At 37.6% G+C, this 24,149-nt stretch overlaps 1 protein-coding gene across 1 annotated transcript in view; it reads right to left on the bottom strand.

The window, feature by feature from the left end:
• PRIM2 (DNA primase subunit 2) overlaps positions 1 to 24,149 on the bottom strand; it is a 316,163-nt gene that overhangs the window by 71,047 nt on the left and 220,967 nt on the right. The window contains exon 10 of the mRNA XM_090280494.1: positions 20,158 to 20,343. Coding sequence (XP_090136620.1) covers positions 20,158 to 20,343 — 186 coding nt within the window. The remainder of the gene's footprint in view (positions 1 to 20,157; positions 20,344 to 24,149) is intronic.

The following is a 24,149-nucleotide window of genomic DNA, read 5'->3' as shown; positions in this document are numbered from 1 at the left end:
AACTGAATCTAAAAAATAAAAACAAAATCCAACTAAGCAAACCAGAAGAGGAACAGAATCCTAGGTATGGGGATCATTTGGAGGGTTATCAGCTGGGAGGGGGAGGGAGAGGTAATGGGGAAATGATGCAGGGATTAAGAAGCATAATTGGTTGGTACAAAATAGACAGGAGGATGTTAAGAATAATATAGGAAAGGGCAAAGCCAAAGAACTTATATGCATGACCCATGGACATGAACTAGGGGGGATGGGATTGTTGGAGGGAAGGGGGGAACTGAGAAGAGGTGAGTAAAGGGAAAAGAAATTGGGACAACTATAACAACCTAATCAATAAAATATACCTTAAAAAAAAAAGAAAAGAAAAAGAGGCCCACTCCAAGACACATCATAATTAAAATGCCAAAGGTTAAAGATAAAGAGAGAATTCTTAAAAGCAAGAGAAAAGCAGTTACCTACAGGGGAATTCCCATAAGTCTGTCAGCTGATTTCTCAAAAGAAAGTTTGCAGGCTAGAAGGAATTGTCAAGAAATATTCAAAGTCATGAAAAGGAGGTAACTACACCCGAGGTTGCTCTACCCAGCAAAGATATTATTTAGAATAGAAGGGCAGTTAAAGAGCTTCCCAGACAAGAAAAAAACTAAAGGAACTCATCAGCACTAAACCATTATTACCATATGTGAAATGTTAGAGACTTATTTAAGATAACAAAGATGATCAAAACTATGAACAATAAAATGGCAATAAATACATATCTGTCAACATATCTAAAAAAACAAACTAAGCAAACAAGAATAGCAGAGACAAAATCATTGATACAGAAAGCATTTTAATAGTTGCCAGATGGGAGCAGGTGTAGGGGAATGGGCGATGAGGTGAACAGATTAAGAAGTACAAATAGGTAGTTACAGAACAGCCATGGGGATGTAAAGTACAATATAGGAAATGCAGTAGCCAAAGAACCTATGCATGACCTATGGACATGAACAATGGTGTGGGGATTACCTGAGGGAATGGGGTACTGGGAGGAGAGGGGCAAAGGGAGAAAAATTGCGACAACTGTAATAGCACAATCAATAAAATATAATTAAAAAAGAAAAAAAGAGGGAAATTAACCGAGTTTTAGAGTATCTTTTGCAAAACTTGCATAATATGATAATAACCCCTATTCTCATATGATGAATGCCTGAAGATTAAATAAAATATTTACATAAAGTGGCAAGCACACTGCAGGACTCAATAAATGCTAGTGTTCTCCACTGTGACAAATTACTCCAAATGCCTTCCCATGCCAGAAGACAGCAAATTTACTCTAAATCAATCATCCTTCTAAGAGCCATAAAAAATATTATATGTTTCTAAGAAAAAGAATGACATTTTCTACTTCATTTGTAGCTACAACCTCAAATATTATATACCCACTATTTATAGGTTTCCTTCCCTATAAAACCTACAAACAATATATAAACTATATAAAATCTTTTAGGATTTTATGTATCTATAATAAAGAGAAAATACCAAAGCCACTCCCCCTGGCTGTCAGGGTCCACTTGCTCTAAGGATAAGCTACCTTATAAGCAGTAGTCAGAGTGCAAATTATCTGTCTGGATGGGTTCCCTTAAAGAATAACATCATGGTCCTGATCAATTATAATTTTTTAATGAAAAACATATCTTTATTGCTACAGCAAAATTCAAATATGAAGGAAGAAAAAGAACAAAGGAGCACATCTTGAAAGTGTTAATAAGGAAAACTAAGTGTCTGACATACTTAGGACCACTTTCAACCACTGAGTACATATTAAGGATCAACTAGGTGCAATGCATTCTACCCAGTGCAGTGAGGCAAGTGGGGAGCGTATAAAAATTTTAAGATAGTCCCTATGCTACTTAGACACTTAAAATTTACTTGAGATTTAATGAGGTGTTGAAGGTTGTGGGGAGTCACTGCTGACTGCAACATTCAGGAAAAGATTAGCCCAGGGGCTGGGCCTTAGGTGATAAACAGGAAGGATTCTTCGGTTCTTACCACCAGTGGCTTAAGCTAAATCCAATTTATCCCCAATGGTACTGAAATTAATTCCATCTAGCTTCTCCTAATTATTCAGGATCCTCTCTCCTCATCAGAAGATATAATCTCTCCCTTTTCTCTAGGCCATAAATGTATCCATACTGTAGGTAGATTAAAATTATCTTTTAAAAAAAATCATAGTTTTTGATTGGTCTTGAATGTGAATGTCTATCTACTTTTTGAATGGTCTTGAATGTGAATGTCTAAATTAAACAAAATAAAGCTTTTGAAACAATATTTACATGTAAACCACACATGCTACAAAGTCCATAGAAAGGAGTTATCATGACTGGCTGGAACAAAACACAGTTGTAAACTGAGATTAAATGGCATTATCACAGCATTGCAGTAGTCCCTCGCTATATCGTGGTTCACTCATCGCAGCCTCACTGTATCGCGGAATTTTTTAAAATAATATATTTAATTATTTATCACGGATTTTTTGCTATATTGCAGGATTTTGCGGTACTGTATACATATGTTGTTAAAGTTACGTAGGTTTAAGAGTGTAGAATAAATGTAAGGTTCCTACTTCGTGGGGTGGGGGTGGGGGTGGTCTGGAATATAATACCCACAATAAGTGAGGGAATACTGTATTCAAATTGCGTCCTTTGTGTAGAAGGCCTCAAGGTTCAATCAATAAGTCAATAATTAGAATACATGAAACAATATCAGATAATAATCACCAAAAAATTGTGTTAACATATTTAAGTGTTGACTTATCAAAAAGAGCCCATTATTAAAGGCATGTTTTGTTTTGTTTTTTGGTACTATTCCTAGAAGGTCCATAAATTGGGAAACAACAGTAAGGGATGGAGAATGCCTTATATAAGGTACCTTTGGAAACCACGTTGGCTCAAGCTCTTTGCGGTAAGGATTTGGAAACTGCAGATACATGTTGCCTCAATTTATGTGTGGCCAAGGCAAGCTTTGCAAAGGATAAGGGGGAAAGAACAGGGGTGCGGAGGTGCCTTAAGTGTGATGACATCCTTGAAACTCCAAGGACCAAGCTAGAGTGTTTCCATGGTCACAATATTAGTAAAGAATGAAGACACCCAGACCTCAAAAAGTAGAAGAGCCAAGGCCTTCATGGTGAGTCATTATCGGGCATGCCAGGAAGAAGGAAGAACAGCCAAAGCTTATGACAAAAAAGAACCACAGCCACCTTTTAAGACAGGAAGAATGAAGCATTCCTGAAAAAGCAGAAAAAATACTTCATAATCTCTTCTTGAATTACCTTGAGTGAATATCATATTTAAATGAAGGGTGGGGCAAAAGTAGGTTTAGAGTAGTTCATATGGAAAATAATAATAAATAGTAATATAAGAGTAAACTCTGTGTTTTGAGCGCTCACAACTGTAAACCCACTTTTGCCCCACTTTGTATACTGACAAAATGATTGTCCTAGATTTATGTTTTTCTAAATATATATTTTCAAGATTTTTAAATGGTTTAAGTATGAAGATAGGAAAAAAAGCATAACTGTGATAAAACTCATATCCAAGAAATTTTATCAACATACATTTTTTCCTCTGTAGGTAGAGAAATGTCACATCTATAATGTATTTTAAAACCTCCAAGTGGAAAGCGTAACTCATCTTTAATGGGTTTTAAAGTATTATCATTATATCTCAATTACCATATCTATACCAATAAAAATCTTTAATCTGCATATTTCCATGAAGTGTCAGTTTTTACCATTCTGACTTTACATATACATTAACAGAACAGCATTTCTTAGCCACTCCCTCAGCTAATGACAATGATGTATTGTCTCATAAATATTTACTCATCCTGGCAAGGGCTTTGTTTTCCACTGCACTGTTCAAATATATCTCATAGAATGAAACACAATTTATTTGTAGAGTTTTTAATATTAGAATGGAGAATATCTGACATGAATTTTCACCATGGAGTTTATTTTGAAAGATTATGGGAAATAAGGGTTTATTAATATAAAGAAACTTGTCATTAAAATCTGCCCAGGGACGAGGTGGGCACAGAAAGTTAGATTCTTTGCATCATGATAACAAAGCTGATCTGCCAGAGGCAGGGCTAGGACCTCACTGTGTAACGGATTTACTTATGTGAGGCTATGTGAAAATTCAGAGTATGAGGATGGCATATAGGAACCCATCTGAAGAATGTAGGGACAGTCAGTCTTAACCAATGCAAAGGAAAAAGAGAAACAAACGGTCTTAAGGTACGAAGATGTCGAGAAAAATGTAAGGATAGAGTAGCTGAAAGGACTAATTTAGCTCAAGACCCAGATACCACAGTGGACATCAGCCATTTCCCTTTTGGGTAACTTCGCAGCGGGGAATTAAAATATAGCCAGGATTTCTTTTGAGATTTTAGTAGGAAACCCCTCACCTTTTCCTCTCAAACCCTGGAACCCTGACTAAATCACAGAATCATCTGTTCTAGGTGTGATTAAGTTTTCCTTTACTCATCCTATGGGGCTACAGGGATCAGAGACTGGAGAACAAGAGAGTCAGCCCCGTTCAGGCCTCGAGTGATCACAGACAAAGCCTGGTACCTCATTTTAAACCATAACCCTTCAAAAGAAAGGGTCTAAAACTACTCTCCTCACTGAAACCTGAGCTGCAGTGAGCTTAAGGCAGGCCTCAGGGGATGCCTCCGTCCACCCAGCATGGCTGCTCACCTGCCTTCCGCTAGGTCAGCCCAAACCTATGGCTGGGAGTCGCCTCAGTCCACAAGGTGCGCTGCTCCCTTCGGCTGGCGTTTCCTGAGCCCCTGACTTTTGGGCTGGATCTGGCTGCATTGCAGCTCAACTTCTAGAATCCGAATCACAACATCCAAGGGTTCTCAGATCCAGCGTCGGCTGTTTCTGGACACAGCTGCAGTTTTCCTTCCTTGTAAAATGGTGGGCACTGACCTTCGCTGACTCAGCCCAGGATGTGATAAACAACAGCAATGCCAAGCCTAGAACTCTTATACAAAACTCGCTGCGGTTAAATGTCATCTTTTACTTAGGCCTTCCCTGACTACCTTATTTAAAACCGCATTCCCTATTTTCTCCCTGCAAAATATCCTACAAAGCACGTATCACCATTAGTATATCAATTACTTACATGGTTACTATATCTTTTCCACCAGAATGTAAACACCAGAGGGTTGACACTGGAGGGTTGATATTTCTGTCTGATTTTGTTCACTGCTTATTCTCTAGTATCTAGAGTATTTGGGATACAGTAGACAGTCGATAAATTATTTGTTGGATGGATGAATAAAATACGCTCTCAATATAGCCGTCTAGGAAAAGACAGGTTGGCTTGGCGTATTTGTGTAGTACAGAGGAAAATGGCAACCTTATTCTAAAGTAAAAAAGATATCAACTTCTTAGGGTGCCTCATCACTATCATCCTAAAAATTTTTAACCATAGTTAAATTTTTTAACTTACCTCATTCTTCTCTGAACTTATGCTCACTTAAAAGCCTTCTTTCACTTAAAAGCTGGCGCTCTTGCCAGTCTAGAACATTAACCATCCAGAACTCCCCCTGAGTAAACATCCCTCTGTTCCCTCCCTGGCTAGGATTCCTACTTTTCTCGCTGGACTGCACACAGCAAATTGCACTCTTAAAGCACAAGCATTCTCCGAGTCCCCACAACCATGGAAACTTACCTGCCTGACCAGAAAGAGCAATGCACACTGACATGTGCAATACAGTATAGCTATTTGGTGGGGGGGTTTGTTTTTGTTTTTAAGTAAAAGAAAATCCTACTTTACAAAGAAGTAAACTAACTGGAAAGATAATGCCAAGTAATTTTTCTAAACAAAAACAAAAAACCTGAGGAAGATTTGTTCAAATATTCAGAGTAATGACACATAGGTTGTTAAAGAAAGCCGAGGAATACCTTCTCCACACACCAAGCCCTTGAGATTCCTAACATTAATAAATTTCCAAAGAAAAATCCCTTAGTATCAGAAGTCTGACATTTTGGAACTTATACATACCCAATTTTCCTGGAGCCGATTTACCACCAGATGTAGCAATTAAGCAAACTGTGTGAAACCTTAACCTGGTACCTCCTTACTATCATTTTCTTCTAAAAGCACTGTGTTAACAAAACGTTAACCTATCTTTTGAAATGTTGGATAACATGTCATTTTATAACCATTTTAATTCATAAGGTATCAGTGATAGAACAACAGTTATAAATGAATGATTAAAGATGAAGTTTTCTGCTTTTTTATCTCATTTTTATAGTTTAAGAATTGAGAGCATTTGGAGTAGAACATCAAAAACAATTAAATTTGCTAAAGCTAGTTTTTACCACAATAGTGTTGGGAGAGAGGGACAATACTTGTTTCATTTTAATGACAGACAATGCAATATATAATTTAACTGAAAATTTGACTAGCTAGCCTCTTACCAATTCATGAAACCAAGTCCAACCTGCTCAAGCCAATGTTTTAATATTAATCCTTATACTGTGTTATCTGTAATTTGTATCCCAAAGGCAATGGAAGGCATGGAGATAAGACTTAAACCCTTAATAGGCACACATCTTTATTACACATTAAAATATTTGGAAGAGAGACTACAACAGAAAGTTTATTACAAAAAACTTTAAAATATATACTCTGGATGACTTGGTAACTGTTAAGGGCACCTTTAAAATTGCTGCCCAATAACAACACTGACAATGATTAGACTGTTTTTGCAAGAAATTATTTTTATTACATTCAAATTACTTTCCTAGGATATTGCTAATATGAATGTTCACGCAAAGCAAAGTTTTCTTTGAAAGAAAAACCAAAAACATCATCAATTATTATAATTAGCATACCTAGTAAATTAATTAAGGTTTGAGTCTAGTTATTAGGTTTATATAGAGAAAACATATGATTACAGAATAACCCATTCATCATTTAAAAATTCTTGACTAATATTGGTTTAGTACGGTATAGGCTACCTAATATTTCATGCATATTTATTTCTTTGCAGCATTTTAGTAGTCATTACATTAGTGTTGTCCCCATTTTAATGATGTGTTTGAAGTTCTAAGTGATTAAACACAGAACTGAAAACCTCTATTGTAAATTGTGTCTTCTTAAGTTTACATGGTTGGTCACCCCAACGTCAACCTAAATAACACGTTTCTTCTTCCTGGGAGTGTGGGAAAAGCACAGTGTTTGGAATGAAATAGACCTGGGTTCTAACTCCGTTCTGATCATGTACCACCCTCCTCTGTCGCCTGGGGAAAATTCATTACACTCTCCCTAAACGGAGGATAATATTTATCTCAGTGTTGTGAGATTAAACAAGAAACATAGGAAGGACTTAATAATGGCAGGCATGTTTTGCCACTTCCTACACCTGAATGAGTTTTACCTTATGCCCTCTCTTGCTTTTGCTCTAGGGCCACAGGACACTGCCAGGGAAAGCAATGTAACAGTGTTGACTTAGCTGACTATACATATGGCCTCATACGGTTTTCTCATTATTAAACTCGACATAAATAACACCTATCTCCATAGATGGTGTATGTAAAGTATTCATTGTAGTGCCTGGAATATGGTAGGCACTCAGTAAATAGTCAAACTGTAATCATTTGGTAGCTTAGCAATCTTTTATCATATGGGTGAAGTCCTTAGCATTCTTCCAGAAGGTGTTTGTTACTCTACACAATCTTGAACTTTTCTTAAAGCCCTAACTGCACCAGATCCTCCTGGTAAGCGATCTCCCTGCTCCCTTTACTGAAAAGATGGGCAGTGGGCATGAGCTTCCCCAACTCTTTTCTTCCTTCAAACACTTCTTTACCAATTTAAAATCTCCCATATATCTTTCAGGTCTCAGACAAATAGGCATTGTTATGGAACTCTTTACAAAATTCATTCATTCATTCAACAAATTTTATTTTATCTATTTTTATTTTTTAAGTATATTTTATTATGTTGCTACAATAGTTTCAATTTTTTTCCCCTTTGCTCCCCTCCGCCCAATACGCCTCTTCCCCCAGCAATCCCACCCCGCTTTGTTCATGTTCATGGGTCGTGCATATAAGTTCCTTGGCTTCACCCTTCCCTATATTATTATTTCTTTTTTAAATTAATTAATTAATTATCTTTTTATAACAATAAAAAAATAATTCCCCCCTCTCAGACTTAAGACCCGTTATAATTTTATAAAGGACAATGGGCAAAGGTCTCATGCTCCTCTAGTTGCTTCAAGCTGGACATGGTTGTCGTCCTACCAATCAACAAATTTTATTGAACAGCCATGACTCTTTGGGTAACATGCCAAGTGCTGGGTGTATTGTGGTAAAAAAAAAAAAAAAAAAAAGAGAGAGAGAGAGAGAGAGAGAGAGACAGAAAAGACCCCTACTCTCAGGGAGCATCATATGGGAGGGGAGAGTGACATTATATAATAATCACACTATAAATATATGTTTATAAGTTATCTTGGTTTCCTTCGGTATTCCCAGCACATCTTCCATTTCCATGACTTTAACTGATTGTGACCACCCTACCTTGAAAATAACCCTTGCCTGGCACAGTAGCCCTCTATAGCTAAGAGGATCTATTTCTTTCCTTCCTGATGTCTCAAACTTCTGGAACAAACACTCTTATTTCCATCACCTCCATTGCTTCACATGGCCAAGAAAACTAGGAAGTCTGTCTCCTGCTCTGTACTTTTCTTAGAAGCAACTTCCTAAAAACAATATCCATGCCTTTTTCAGTTCTGAAAGTACCAAGCATACCTTAATTTTGAAATTCTCATCTTTCTTAGTACCTAGGTCTCCAAACTGATTTCTGTCTTCTATCCCAATTTTCTGGTAATTCTGATTTCACTTTAGGTTCCTCCATTTCCATTCCAAGCAGTGGGTATTCCTCAAAGTCAAGTCTTCTGCTTTCTAAATTTATCTCTATAATCTCTATCTACCAGCTTACTTAACTTCAAAAGATTTTCTTCTCATTTTCATTTTGACTCTCAAATCAACATATCCGTGTTTCTTCACACAGAAGAAACCGTGCCTTTCACAATGTGAGTACTCCACAAATAATTACAGAATGAAGGAAGGAAGGAACAAGCAAGCCAACTAATCAACCAGCAAGAATTTGTACTTGGACATCAGTTCAATTTTATACCTAAAACCAAAACTGATGGTCCATTTCTCCTCCACTCTAACCCCAGACAATTCAGCTCACCATACATTACCTATGTTAATGGAGATTCCTATTTTTCTATTTTATATAGGCTGATCAACTGAATTAAATTTAAGTCTTCCCTCATGCTATCCTCTAAACTGTCCCTCAAAATATTTCCTGAATCCACCCTCTCCATTTTGTTCTTATCACTGTTACAAGACCTAATCTAGTCAATAATTTATCCCATTCCTCATCTCTCCCCATTTCAATTCTTCATCATATTACTTCCAGATTAATCATCTGAAAAAACAGTTCTTCCCCTGTTTAAAATTCACTAATGGCTTTCTCTTAACTAAAAAAACAAATTTCACTTGACACACCTGTATTCTGGCATTAATATTTCTCCTCTCTCCTCTCTCCCCTCACTCCCTTACTACTTCCCTAAATTCTACACTACAAATAAACTAGGATAATAATTTTTAAACATTTTAAGTACCAAAACCCAACTTTTAAGTGAACTCTTTCACAGAATTGTAACTTGTAAAGATAAAGATACAAGCACACTTGCTAAAGCGGGGTCAGGAATCAGTCCACTTAATCTTCCTTGTGAATTTCTGTCCTCTTTGCTATGGAATCCAAGAACTCCCAAGACAACAGCCTAAAGTCCATCCCCATTGGTCTACGTCCCTTGAACATTTCCTAAAACTAACTTTCTGCTGGAATTCAGTCTCTAGCTCCTTTCATTCCCCTTAACCTTCATCTCCAGTCTAAGTTATATGAAACCTCTTAAAAAGCCAGCACAAATGTTATTCTTGCTGTGGAAACTACTGATTACTCCATGTCAAGCTAACATCTCTTTACTGAGAAGTCCTAGAGTAAAAATTGCAAGCACTTATAGAAGGTCAGAATCCTCTCCCAACCAATAAAATGTAGACAGATGAACAGGGAGATATTTAGCTATATACCTACATATGGTTACATAATTACCGCCTACATTCTATAGGCGATGGCATATGATAGGTAATATGCCCAAGGGTACATACACAGTTTTGTTTTGTTTTTAATAGTGGAACCAAATCTGAACTCAGGCTGACTCCAAGAATGAACTCTATATTAGTTCTTTACAACCTTATTCATGCCACTGAGCACATAAAATTATATTTGTAAAGCAGTCTAGGACAAATAGAAGAAGCTCTTCACAGCTGAAGGCAACTAGTTTTTGAGTACCCCAGCTTAGTTTTCTCAAGTGTTCATGGGATCAATATTGGAGTATATTGGAAATTCATTAGCAATATATACCAGCTGAGACGCTCTGCTATACATACTCATTTAGTATTTACTAGTACCTGGCATACAGTAGCAGTTCAAATATATATATGTATGTGTGCAGCTTATTAATTAAGGAAAACATTATGCTCAAAATGCCAGCAGAAGTGGAAAGAAGAACAAATAAGAGCTGAAAATTTTCAGTGCCTATATTTTGAAAAGCTACTAACCAACTTGGATTTCTATAAGAGCAATATCTACATTTACACAATGGACTACTACTCCGTTGTAAAAAAAAAAAAAAAAAAAAAAAAGAAGGAAATTTACCTTTTGCAAAAGCCTGGATAGATCTGGAGAATATTATGCTAAATAAAATCAGCCAGTCAGAGAAAGACAAACATTATATGATTTCACTTACATATGAAATCTAATGAACAAAATAAAATAACAAAACAGAAACAGACTCACAGATACAGAGAACAGACTGACAGCTATCAGAGGAGAGTGGGGTGGGGGGGGGCTGGAGGGGGAAAGGTGAAGGGATTAATAAGCAAAAGGGGGTGGGGGAAGTAGAAGGTAAAGGGGGACAAAAGGTCATGGAAGGAAACTTGACTTGGCGTGGAGAACACAATACAATATATAGATGACGTGTTATAGAATTGTACAACTGAAACCTAAATAATTATTAACTAATGTCACCCCAATAAATTCAATTAAAAAATAAAAAAATAAAAGTTTCTTGATCTTTAGTATGCATCAATTTCACCTGGAAGGCCCATTAAATCACAAACTATGGGCTCCGCCCCCAGAGTCTGATTCAGAGAGTTTGCATTTCATACAAATTCCCAGATGATGCTGAGCTGATGCTGCTGGTACAGTCCTGGGAGAACTTCTGGCCTTAGAAACAAAAACCTGAGTGATAAACATGCTTCATATACTCATGCTACCCTCCTTACCACTAGCCAAATATTTAATCCTTTGGTAGTCAATTTTCAACAACATGAATCTGTTCTAAGTCATGATGCAAGCTGAGTTCTGGGACAAGAGATAAGCTTTTTAAATATGTTAAATGTTCCTTGACCCAATTATAACAACATGTAGTACACCTTACATATGCTATCATCAGGACAAGAACTCAGCTACATAAAATGAACATGATCTATGTTGTGCTTAATATACAGTACAACCAGATCAAAGCCATTCAAACAACAACAATATAAGCAATCTGATTAAGAGGAAACATTGCTTTGAATTTATTATACAAATTATTCAGTTCAATTTATTCTTAACAAAGCTAGTGTCTGAATGATTTAATATCCAAGTTCCAAGTGAACGGATATTTTAATGGTATATATTTTCATGCTATAACCAAGGTTTGACTAATATATCCCTTGTACACAGGGTGATGCTTTTTCTCAGGTACATTAGCATGTAAATAATTACAGCTGAGACACACCTGCATAAAAGTGTACTGTGATTAATTAAACATAGTTTATTTATAAAAAGAGAGATGGATTTATTTCAGTAATCTAAGAAATTATTTGAAGAATAAGATATTCAAAGCTTCTAATACCTCCTGTAGAACCATTCACAAATCCAAAGAATGCTATTTGACAACCCAAATGCAATTTTCAAATGTTCCCTAACCCCCACTGACAAGAGTAATTGAAAAGGCTTTATTTAAAAATTTATAATGTATCATAAGTATTCATACTTAATATATGCAATTAAATCTGAGAATAAAAACCCTACATTATGAAACTAATATTTTGGGAGTAAAGTATACCCTAAAGCAATTAGTTTGTTATAAGATCATTCATAACAGAATGCACTTTTGCAAATGGTTGATATTTTAATACTAAAAGCCTTTATACTATAGTACAATATGCATCCAAATAAAAAAAAATATTCAAATATACTGACCAGGTAAAATTCAAGAAGTCTGAAAGCACAGATTTAAGAATGATAATAATAAAAAACTACAACCCCAAACCAGCTGACAAAACCAAAAATGACTCAGTGAATGACAAATTATAAAACAATGGAAAACAAAACAAATAGTGGAAACACAAACAATGCTCGCCTACTGTCCTCTCATCCTTTGTTCTATCCATCTCTCTACAAATCCATGTCATTCACTTCTTTCAAATCCTAATTCAAGAATGACCTTCAAGAAATCTGAAACTTGATCTACTCTAATAACTTCCTTACTCCACATTACCTCAACAACACTTCCCTTTTCTCCATGTTTTGTAATTGTTTTCTAGTTATGTCTCTCTCTCAACTCATCCTATTACCAAATAGATTAAAGATTAAAACCTTAAATCAAAAGGATTGTTCATTTTAAAGAAAATCAATATTGGCCCAGATGATTAGAAATCCATATTTGGAGAAGCCAAATTAATTAGAACCAAGTGGGAAAATAAGTGGAATCTTTGTTCATATTATTTTGTCAATATACTTTCATAAAATCCCAGATTCACTATACAATTTTAATAAATATTCAAAATGTATTCAAATTTAATAAATATTCAAAATTATGAAATATTTTATATATATATAACTAAATTACAGTTACCAACTGACCCTTTATAGCTGACCTGATTCCACTTGGGATTTACCATTTCCTCCTGGTGCACTAATCCATCTATCTTCAGTAATTATGTTTAAAACAAATACCATATGATCTCATTCATATGTGGAATCTAATGAATAAACTGCACTAACAAGCAAAATAAGAGACAGACTCATAGACAGAGAGCTGGCTGACAGCTGGTGGGGGAATTTAGGGGGTGGAGGGATCAAGCAGAAAAGTAAAAGGACTCATGGACACAAACCTGTTGTGTGGCGAGGGTGGAGATGGGTGAAGTGGAAGAGAGTATAAGGAGGATAAATGGAAATGGAAAAAATACAATAAAAAAGATTAAAATAAAGATAATAAAAATAATAAATAAAAAACACCTATGACTACAGACTCATCTCTAGCCACAATCACACTTTCCCTGTTTAGGTTCCCACCACCGAAAGGATGGCCTACACTCTCTCATCTAAGGTCCTTGACAATGCTGCTCCCTCGGCACAGTATTTCACTTGTTTCTCTGGCTAACTCCTTAATTTTACCTGGCAAATATAACATTCTCACTCAGTGACATACTCAGTAACTATTCTGCTTTCCATTAGCTCCTTCTTCTGTTCTATAGAATCCTATGACCACCTCTACCACAGCAATTAGCATACTGAATCTGTATATTTTTATTTATCTGGTTTTTCCAGGAGACCATAAAGTCCTCATAAAGAAGGGCTGTGTCCTGTCCAATGTAAACACTCAATGAAAGCTGTTGAATGACTGATGCAAAGTAGACCGAATATGTCGTCGTCGGCAGCCGTCCGTCTCGAGAGATGATGGTGTAGCTTCTTAAGAGTCTATCTGCACCGCCGAGAATGGCTGTGCAGTTCGACTCGGGAGTGACATGGTATCTGTCTCCTCTCGTGTTGAATCGACATCTTGCGATGACGCTGGAGTGTCCTCTCCAGTGAAGCTGAAGCTACAGAGCCTGGGCAGGGTGATATGGAGGGTCTGCTGTTGCCCATGCAGCAGACCCACCCTCTCTTCGCAGCTGAAGGGTCCAAGGGAAAGACGGAGTCAATACAGCTTGGCTTCAGGTGCGCCGCAGGAGTTGCCGGTGTTGACTACAACGTCAAACCGCCTTAGGGACTCCGGCTCCGGATTTTCTGTCGGGGTTTACTCCCTTAGCCTTTCCCCTGAAGAGGTATGCCGCAAGGCAGCGGAGGTTTTTTGGAGTCAGAGTTTTCCTTCTCTGTGACCGAATATGTACGCATATACATACATATGCATATTTCTGCACTTTTAATAAGAATCATAATTTGACAACTGTATTATTTACGTATTTGTAGTCTTGTGCTGAGCCCCTGAGACCCAAAGTGGAAAAGCCACAGTCCCTGCATTCAAGTGGTTCAAAGTCCAGTCCTAAGACACACGTGCAACAAAGATAACAGTTACAAAGATGCTATGTACAAAGTTCAATAAAGGTAGATCAGTATAGGTATTCTAGTCCTAATTTAGCAGGAAAAAAATGAAAACTGCAGTTTCTGAACAATGAACTAAGTGTAAGACAATAAACTAGAAGCCCTGTCCTCTACTATGATTACCTTTTTCTATGGCACAGACCCTTTGGCAAGCCCATGATGAGAAATGTCTTCTAACTTATGAAATCAATAGTTTCTATTGCAAATTTCAGGTCCAACTAAAATTCTTGCTTTAAATATCAGCATCAAGTTCACTATAAATGGGGAACAGCATATTAACTAACAGTCCTACAGTACTGATTTATGTAAAGGCATTTGGAAAAAATAGATTTTCCATAAATTTATATCTATGGGGCCTTATTCTTCAGTTCACTCAAAGAACAATAATTGAGTGCCTACTATATGACTCAGGCACTGGTCCAAGTGCCTAAACATGCAGCCATGAACACAAACACAAATTATTCTAATTGCAGGATATAGATAATAAGTGAATGAATATGAGTATTGAAAAGTGCCCAAATTTACAAGAGCATAATCTGGTAGCAAGTAACTAGAAGCTATATAAGGTGGCACCTTTCTCCATTATTAATACTATGCACTGGATTGTGTATGCTAGTCCAAAAACAGTTTTAGAAGATCAGAAGAATAATCCAAATAACAACTCTGAATAAGCATTTTATAGTCAGTTGGCTCCTTTTTACATACATAGAGGGACTGGGTATATAGAATTCCTAATAAAGATAACTAACAGTCAGGATCATAACCTTAAGTTGCTTCCACAGTAACATTAGTACTATTCAAAAATGTCTGAAAAATAAAACAATGTGTACACTATAATGTAAAAATTAATTAACTGTAATAAAAAGTATCTAGAGACATGCTCTTTTAATATTTATACTCTGGGTGACAGTTACAAAAATTAATATAGTTTTAGATTATTTTAAAATATGGACAACAAATTCTGCCTCCAACTTGAAGCATAACCTTATACAGACAAGTATTCCAAGTATTTTTAAAAAGCCAACTAGATAAATGCCTGCAACAAAGAGAAGCAAGGGCTGGTGGGAAAAAGAGATAAGATACTGATTAGGCAATCAATTCATGAAGAATGGAGCTTGGTTTTTAGAAAGGAAGTAGGGAAAAGAGATATTTAGTGCAGGACAGACAGTGTAACTAGGGAAGGTGGCAATGACAACTGTTACCAGGTAAAAAGATCGCGAGGTACACTTCTCTGTTGCCTCAAAAGTAATGGCTAAGTACCTACTATTTCTGCTCAGGTGCCTGAAGCAAGGTGTCTCAAGTAAGTCACAATGAGGACATAAGCATGAAGAGAAAGAAATCAAATATATGGTCATTTGGGAAACAACCGTAAAGGAGAATTTCAGTTGAAACTGACCATATCACCACATTTTTCTTGCACTGTCAGCACATCAACTATTCAACAGAAGTGATTGTTCCAAATCATTCCTAGATTTAACACCAAAGTCCTTCAGAGCCCTACATAAAATGTCTAATATACATCCTCCATCATCGTCCTTCATAAACAGCATTTAAGCCACCAATTTCTACATCTCTTAAAGAGTATTTTTAATTGTATATGTAATTAGCAAAACGGTACAATTATTAAACTGAAGAGAATATTTTAATAAAACTAAAAATATACTATCTTACATTTCATTACAAAAATATGTAAGAGATATAATTGCGAAAAGCATGAACACGTATTTACAAATACAGACCCTAACAATAGAACACTCGACAGACATCATAAATCATAAGTATAATTTATAATCTTTTGTCAAAATAATGTATTTGCTATAATCAATAATAAGCTAATGAACACACAAACTGCTATATATTATCTAGAAAGGTACAAATTATTTATTGATTTCCTTTTGCAATAATATTTGAAGAAAGTTTTTACACTTCAAAACAAATCCCATTTGAAAAATATTTTCAAACACACAGGTTTAAAAATAACTAAATACTGATGACATTTACACATAGGCCATCCCAGATACATATTTAAAAAGGCAGGTCTTGAACAGGTGTGTGCAACTCAAAGGCCTAGCGCTCAGAGCAAGCTTTCCCTCCTCTCACTTTCCTCCTCCCCCTCTCAGTGTACAGCACGAACCAAGCAGAAATGCTAACTCTGCTTCTATCTTTTCACTTCAAAACCATGGCCTTACTTTCTCCACAGTTCATAAAGATTTATCTACTGGGAAGATTCATTTTGTGTCAACTTGACTGGGCCACAGGGTACCCAGACTCCGGTCAATCATTATCTTGGGTGTGTCTGCAAGGGTGTTTCTGGATGAGGTTAACACTTGAACTGGCAGACTGGTGTGACAGATCGGCTTCCCTGGTGGTGGTGGGACTAAGCCAATCCTTAGAAGACAGGAATAAAACAAAAAGGCTGACCCTCCGGTAAGAGGGCACTTCCCCCTGCCTGCCTTACGCTGGGATAGGGACTTGTCCCTGCCTTCGGACTCCAGCCCAAACACTGGCTCTTCTTGGGTCTCAGGCCGATTTGCACTGGAACTGGAACTACGCTACTGGCACGCCCGAGTCTCCAGAAAGCTGACTGCAGATCTTGGGACTTCTCAGCCTCCATAATCATGTGTGCCATTCCTTATAATCTCTTTTAATATATATGCATTCCATTTGTTCTGTTTTTCTGGAGAACCCTAATACACCTACCTACGTAATATACCAAATTCCCAATAAAATATCAAAAACATTTTGAAGTAATAATATATAATATCAATGACAAAGCAAGATACATAGCTTGATGAGAGTCTAATCTGAAACCTTTCCGAACACTCATTTCACAGTATACATCAAAACTTTAAAACTGTCTACAGTTTTCAGCAGGTAATTTTATTACCTAGGATGAATATATACAGAAGACATAATCAGAACTATAATCAAAGATTTATGTGCTCAGGATATCAGTTGCAATAACATTTATGACAGAGTCAAAGAGACATAACCATATGTCCAATAACAGGGGAATGTTAATTAACCAAATTAAATCACTTTCAAAGGATGTGTTGCCTTGCAGCTAATCCAAATGATATTCTGAAAAATCACTCAGCAATGTTGGGAAATAATCATAATATCATGTCAATTTCTAAAAGTGGGGAAAAGTACAATGGTATGTAGCTACCATAAAATCTTCACAATAATTTTTTCTAAATGAAATGGCAGGTAATTTTTTTGTATTTTTCATATTTTCTATAATCAGAATGTTACCTTTAAAAATTGGGACAACTATAATAGGATAAGCAGTAAAATATAATTATATATTATATATACATATCGTCGGCAGCCGTCCGTCTCGAGAGACGATGGTGTAGCTTCTTAAGTGTCTATCTGCACCGCCGAGAATGGCTGTGCAGTCCGACTCGGGAGTGACACGGTATCTGTCTCCTCCCGTGTTGAATCGACATCTTGCGATGACGCTGGAGTGTCCTCTCCAGTGGAGCTGAAGCTACAGAGCCTGGGCAGGGTGATATGGAGGGTCTGCTGTTGCCCATGCAGCAGACCCCCCCTCTCTTCGCAGCTGAAGGGTCCAAGGGAAAGACGGAGTCGATACAGCTTGGCTTCAGGTGCGCCGCAGGAGTTGCCGGTGTTGACTACAACGTCAAACCGCCTTAGGGACTCCGGCTCCGGATTTTCTGTCGGGGTTTACTCCCTTAGCCTTTCCCCAGAAGAGGTATGCCGCAAGGCAGCGGAGGTTTTTTGGAGTCAGAGTTTTCCTTCTCTGATGTACCCTGACTGGAAGATCGAACCAGCGACACTTAGCTCGCAGGCCGACGCTCAATCCACTGAGCTAAACCAGCCAGGGCTATATATACATATACTATATGTATATATAGTATATATATAACAGTACCCAACATTGTGTTTAAAGAAAACTCCTATTAAATAATAAATTAAGACTGGATGATAAACAGTTTTTAAAACAAATCTATAAAAACTGTAAGAGCTTTTGATGTATTACAAAAGAATCTTAATTTATAAAAATATATGAAGCTAGAGACATGCTGTGGACTGAACTGTGTCCTCATAAAATTCAAACGCTGAAGCCCTAACTCGCAACTGTGACTGTATTTGGAGACAGGGCATTTAAAGAAGTAATGAAGGTTAAGTAAGATGGTCAGGGTGCGCTGTGATCCCTTATGACTGGTCTCTTACAAGATGAAAAGACACTAGGGAAGTGAGAGCACAGAGAAAAGGCCAGGCAAGGATACAGTGAGAAGGTGGCTGCCTGGAAGTTCAGGAGAGAGGCTTCAAAAAAACAAACCTGCCAACACCTTGATCTTAGATTACGAGCCTCCAGAATTGGAGAGAATAATTTTGTTGTTTTAGGCACCCGTCTATGCTGTCGTGTTATGGCAGCCCTAGCAGACTCGTGTAAGACATAATAAAGTATTATAAAACATACTTGGTAAATATTCTTGGTTTTATAATTTTATCTTTACTAGGAAGAATAAATCAAGAAATAAACAGTAAAAATTTAAGATATTCAGATGATACCATCGTACTGGCAGAAAGTAGCAATAACTGGAAACAACTTCTGATGAAAGTGAAAGAAGTGCCAAAGTAGGACTGCATTTGAATATCGAAAAAGATACACAACTTTACAAAAGCAATATACAACTTCAACAGACAATGGAGATCAAAAATGTTAGATTCTGCTCACTTTGGTTTGGTCATCAATTTAAATGGAGACCACAGCAAGAAATTGAGGCAGCAATGGAAGAATTTAAAAAGATCACCAAGAGCAAAGATGTGTCATTAGAGGTCAAAGATCAGATCACCCACACCCAGTATTCCCAGTTACTGCGTACAGATGTGAAAACTGGACAGTGAAGGTGGCTATTAGAAAAAAGAAGTTTTTGATTCATTTGAAATGTGATGTTGGAGAAGAGCTCTATGAATAATACCCTGGATGGCCAGAAAGACTAGCAAGTGGGCCCTAAGCCTCATTAAGCCTGAAACATTGCTGGAGGCAAAAATGACAACAATGAAGCTGTCCTACTTCTGGCATGTCAGCAAAAGGCAGTGTTATTTTAGAAAAGACAATAATGCTGGGAAAAACAGAAGGGAGCAGGAAAAGAGGGAGAGCAAGTATGAGATGGATTGATTCCATGAAAGAAGCCATAGCATAGACATGAGGCTACAGAGCTGAGCAGGGCTGTTAGGACAGGGCATTGTGGACATCACCCATTCATAAGGTCACCAGGAATCGCAGCTGACTCAATGGCATGTACACATATGTATATCTGTATATTATTTATACATATACACTCCTACAGAAATGTAACTCAGTAAGTAATTTCAGTCTCATACCAACTACCAGGCACTATACATATGGAGGAGAAGACTCTTCATTTAGGTTTTACTTTACACCTTATACTGCTGTTTCAATTTTCCCCTTGGAATTAACTTAACTCTCCCAATTTTTTGTTTAGCATCTATTAAATTAATACATGAGAGTTTTGTTTAGTTTTGTTTTTATCTAAAAGAAACTGCAGACATGTTTATCTTTTAGAATTTTCAACTACATTTCAGGTGTATATTCAAAACACAAACCATTTAATTTTTATACCAAAGTAAAATTTCAGCGACTACTCCCATTTTTCAGAATTACCTTGTCTGGATCCATCTTTCCTCTGATAAATTCTTGCTTCCAGAACTGCAATGCCTGTTCCAATGTTAAACCAATTCCCTTCAGGAAGAGGCCATACTGCATTCGGCCTCCATGACGAAGATGATGATTTTCCCGCAAGGTTTTGTGTAACTGACGCATGCAAGGTGGAAAGGATTTAGTAGAAAGCTACAAGAAAAAAAGAATTTTCGGTTATATAGAAGATTTATCAAGTCACTCACAGTATTTGTTGTACAGTCAATCTAATTTGCAAATTACAAATTCAGTCCAATTGGGATATAAACAAAAATTGTAAGGATTATTGTCTTACTGTGATTATAAATGAACTTTTTCTTATTAATATTTTTATATTGGTTACATGTTGAAATTATAAATATTCTGGTTTGGGGGTTAAGTAAAATATATTATTAAAATTTATTTCAACTATTTCTTTTAAAAATGTTTGAATTTTTTGGGGGGAAACTGTAGATTCACATGTAGTTGTAAGAAATAACACAAAGAGATATCACATACCCAGTTTCGCCCAAAGGTAATATCTCGCAAAACTATAATATAGTATCATATCCAAGCTACTGTCATCGATACAACCTACTAGTCTTAGTTAGATTCCCTCAGTTGCATTTCTGTAGTTTATTTAGTTTTACGTAATTTTGCTCTGTGCAGTTCAGGCATCTACCACCACAGCCAAGATGCAGAACTGCTCCACCACTGCAAGGATCCCTCATGTTTCTGTCTTATAACCGCCCACCTACCTTCTGTACCCACCCCACTCCCTAACCCCTGCCAACTATTAATCTGTTTTCTATCTCTATAATTTTGTCATTTCAAGTGTGCTATATAAATTGATAGTATGTAAAGCTTTGGGATTAGGTTTTTTTACTGAGTATAATTCCCACAAAATTCAGCTTAGTTGTTGCAGATATCAATAGTTCACTCCTTTTATATTGTTGAGTAATATTCCAAGGTACAAACGAACCTCAATTTGTTTAACCATTCACTTGCTGAAGGACATTTGGGCTATTTCCAGTCTAGGGTTATTTCAAATAAATGAATGTACAGGTTTTTATGTGAGTATAAAATTTAATTTCCCTGGGATAAATGGTCAAATTACAGTTGCTTAATCACAGGTGAATTTTTAATAAAATAACCCAAATACAAACTGGAACACAAAAATAAGAGAAATGGTTCTCAAAAAAATACTCATTTATTAAAAAATAAATGTATTTATTAAAGAAATCAACAATTCAAATAAGGCAAGGTCTTTCCTTTGGCATCAGAGATAAAAAATATCATTGTCTACTTTCAATTCGATTTTTTCATTTATGGTCTCAATTGCATTCTCTCTAACTTCCTCAAATATCCTCCTCCCACCACTTAAATTCTCACCCCTCAGGCATTCCTTGGCAAGTTCAGCTTTACCTGTAAACAGGAGCAGGTCTCGCTTTGCTTGAGGTTGCTGCGCCCTCTCGTGGCCACCCAGTTTCTTCACGCTTGCACATAACAATCAAATTTTTCCATCCCTAACCCAGTTTCAGTCAGGTCCCTATCCTCCCTTGGAAGCACTACTGGAAAGCCTTCTATGTGTACATTATTGTTCCTTCATACTATCACAAAATTATTTTTCTTAAATATCATTCTAATTCAAAACAGCAGTGAATATTGAACACCCTTAGTATGAACATGCAAGTTTCCCTCAATGTCTGTAACAAACTACTTTTCAATTGTATGTCACAGAACAAATATTTATTGGATGTTTAAGGCAACAAGAAGGTTAATAAAACATAATTTTCCCTGTAATTCAGTTAAGTGAAGGAAAAAGGAGTCACTACTACATTCACTATTGTGCAAGTTAAACTTACATAATAAATTATATAATGAGGGCTCCAACAAGGGCATAAATCAAGTGTCACAGAAGCACTGTGACAGGGAGGGGTAAAAGAGCCCAGTTTGTTACTCTAGCAACATGAACACTTTGCTCCAGCCAGCTGGGTTCTTCCATGATCACAAAGTCATGTTTTGTACCTTCTCCCTTTTCTCCGCTGGCCCTGTCTGGTACAGTCTTGCCACTCCCTACACCATCTAGCCAAAGCCAAGGCGTTCATCAAGACCCAAAACAACTACAACTTTTTTTGGCACAATTCCTTGGCTACTTTTTACTCATTTGATCACCAAATATCTATTGAAGCTACTACATATACAATCCTGGACAACCAGCAACGAACAATGAAGTCAAACACCCTATTGTCAAAGAAGCTATATTCTAATGGGAGGCAATAACAATAAACAGACATAATTTTTTTTTTAAATGTCTGATTCCAAAAGTACTGGAAATAAAGTGGAATAATGGGGTCAAGTATAAATAGGAGAGGAGTACATTAACTTGAGTAGCCAGGGAAGCCCCTCTGAGGAGACGGCGTTGCAGCTAAGACATTTTAAGTAGGAGCCCAGTCAAATAAAGATCCAAGGATACTGTTCCAGCGGAGGACACACAAGCCAAGACGCTGAGAAGGAATGATCTTCGTGCTACAGAGAGCGCAAGGAGGTCCACGTGGCTAGAGCCCAGTGAATGCGTCAGAATGAAGAAGACAAAATTGAAATAAGTACATATGGCTTTACTGGCCATACTCATGAGTTTGGATTTTAGTTTAAGTGTGATGGAAACCCAATAGAGGGTTTTGACCAGAAGATTGACATGATCTGACAAACTAAGAGAACTCTGGCTGTTGTGTAGTGAACAGCATATACAGAAGCAAGAATCAAAGCAGGAAAAATACTTAAAAGAGATTTGGGGTATGAGCTAACAAGGAATTGTAAGACCAGGGTATGAGATGACTTATCAAGATGAATGTTGCAGAGGCCAAGAACAGTAACAGCAGTCGGCGGCGGCGGCGGCAGCCGTCCGTCTCGAGAGACGATGGCGTAGCTTCTTGAGAGTCTATCTGCACCGCCGAGAATGGCTGTGCAGTCCGATTCGGGAGTGACAATCCCTGCCGCACTTGGTACAGGTGAAGGCAGATGGCTGTTGTTGCTGCTGCTGACGCTGCTTCCACCTCGATCTTTTCTGGACCGCCTCCTCGTTGCGCGCAGCCTCCGCGCGTGACGTACCTTGCCTGACCGCGAGCCTCCAGGCTAGGCGGTCGTCTGCTTGAACTTCCCATGTGTTGAGATTGATGGAGCATTGTGTCATGTCCTTTTTGCAGATGTCTTTGAACCGCAGTTTTGGGCGCCCTGTCATCCTCTTGCCTTCTGCTAGCTCGCCGTAGAGGAGGTCTTTGGGGATACGGCCTGCATCCATTCTTTTGACATGGCCGAGCCACCTGAGGCGTCTCTCGCTAAGAACTGCATGCAAACTGCTCATATTGGCTCGCTTCAGCACCTCGGTGTTGGGGACCTTATCCTGCCAGGCGACATGCAGGACGCGTCGCAGGCACCTCATGTGGAAGCTGTTGAGTTTCCTTTCGTGCCTTGCGTAGGTGGTCCACGTCTCGCTGCCATAGAGGAGAGTGCTGAGTACGCAGGCTTGGTAGATGCGCAGTCTGGTTTTCTCAGTGAGGCTGGAATTGTTCCACGCTCGCCGGTTCAGTCTGGCCATAACTGTGGCTGCCCTGGCGATTCTCCGGTTGACCTCCAAGTCGACTGACAGAGAGCTCGAGATGGTGGACCCGAGGTAAGTGAAGTCGTTAGTAACTGTAGCTTCAGTTTCATTTGAGAGTAACAGCAGTACTGCTAGTACAAAAGGCCATGGCCAAGTGCTAAAGCCATCAATGAACAGGATAAGGGTAATGAATTATCAAGTATAACAGGATCACAGGGCTTTAAAAGAGTTGGGGGTTCTGACAATGGAAGGCAGAGAAATGGTCTGGAAGTGGTACTGTGGACCAAGGAAGACACATCCCATACCTACATAGGGTGTGGGAGAAAAAAGCATCTTCTACTTGAAAGAGGCTACAGGACAAACAGTGTCATCAAGGAAG

This window comes from Furipterus horrens, unplaced genomic scaffold (genome assembly GCF_987537825.1).
Source record: "Furipterus horrens unplaced genomic scaffold, mFurHor1.1.pri manual_scaffold_6, whole genome shotgun sequence".
NCBI classification, from domain to species: Eukaryota; Metazoa; Chordata; class Mammalia; order Chiroptera; family Furipteridae; genus Furipterus; species Furipterus horrens.
This window is presented reverse-complemented; position numbering and strand designations above follow the sequence as displayed.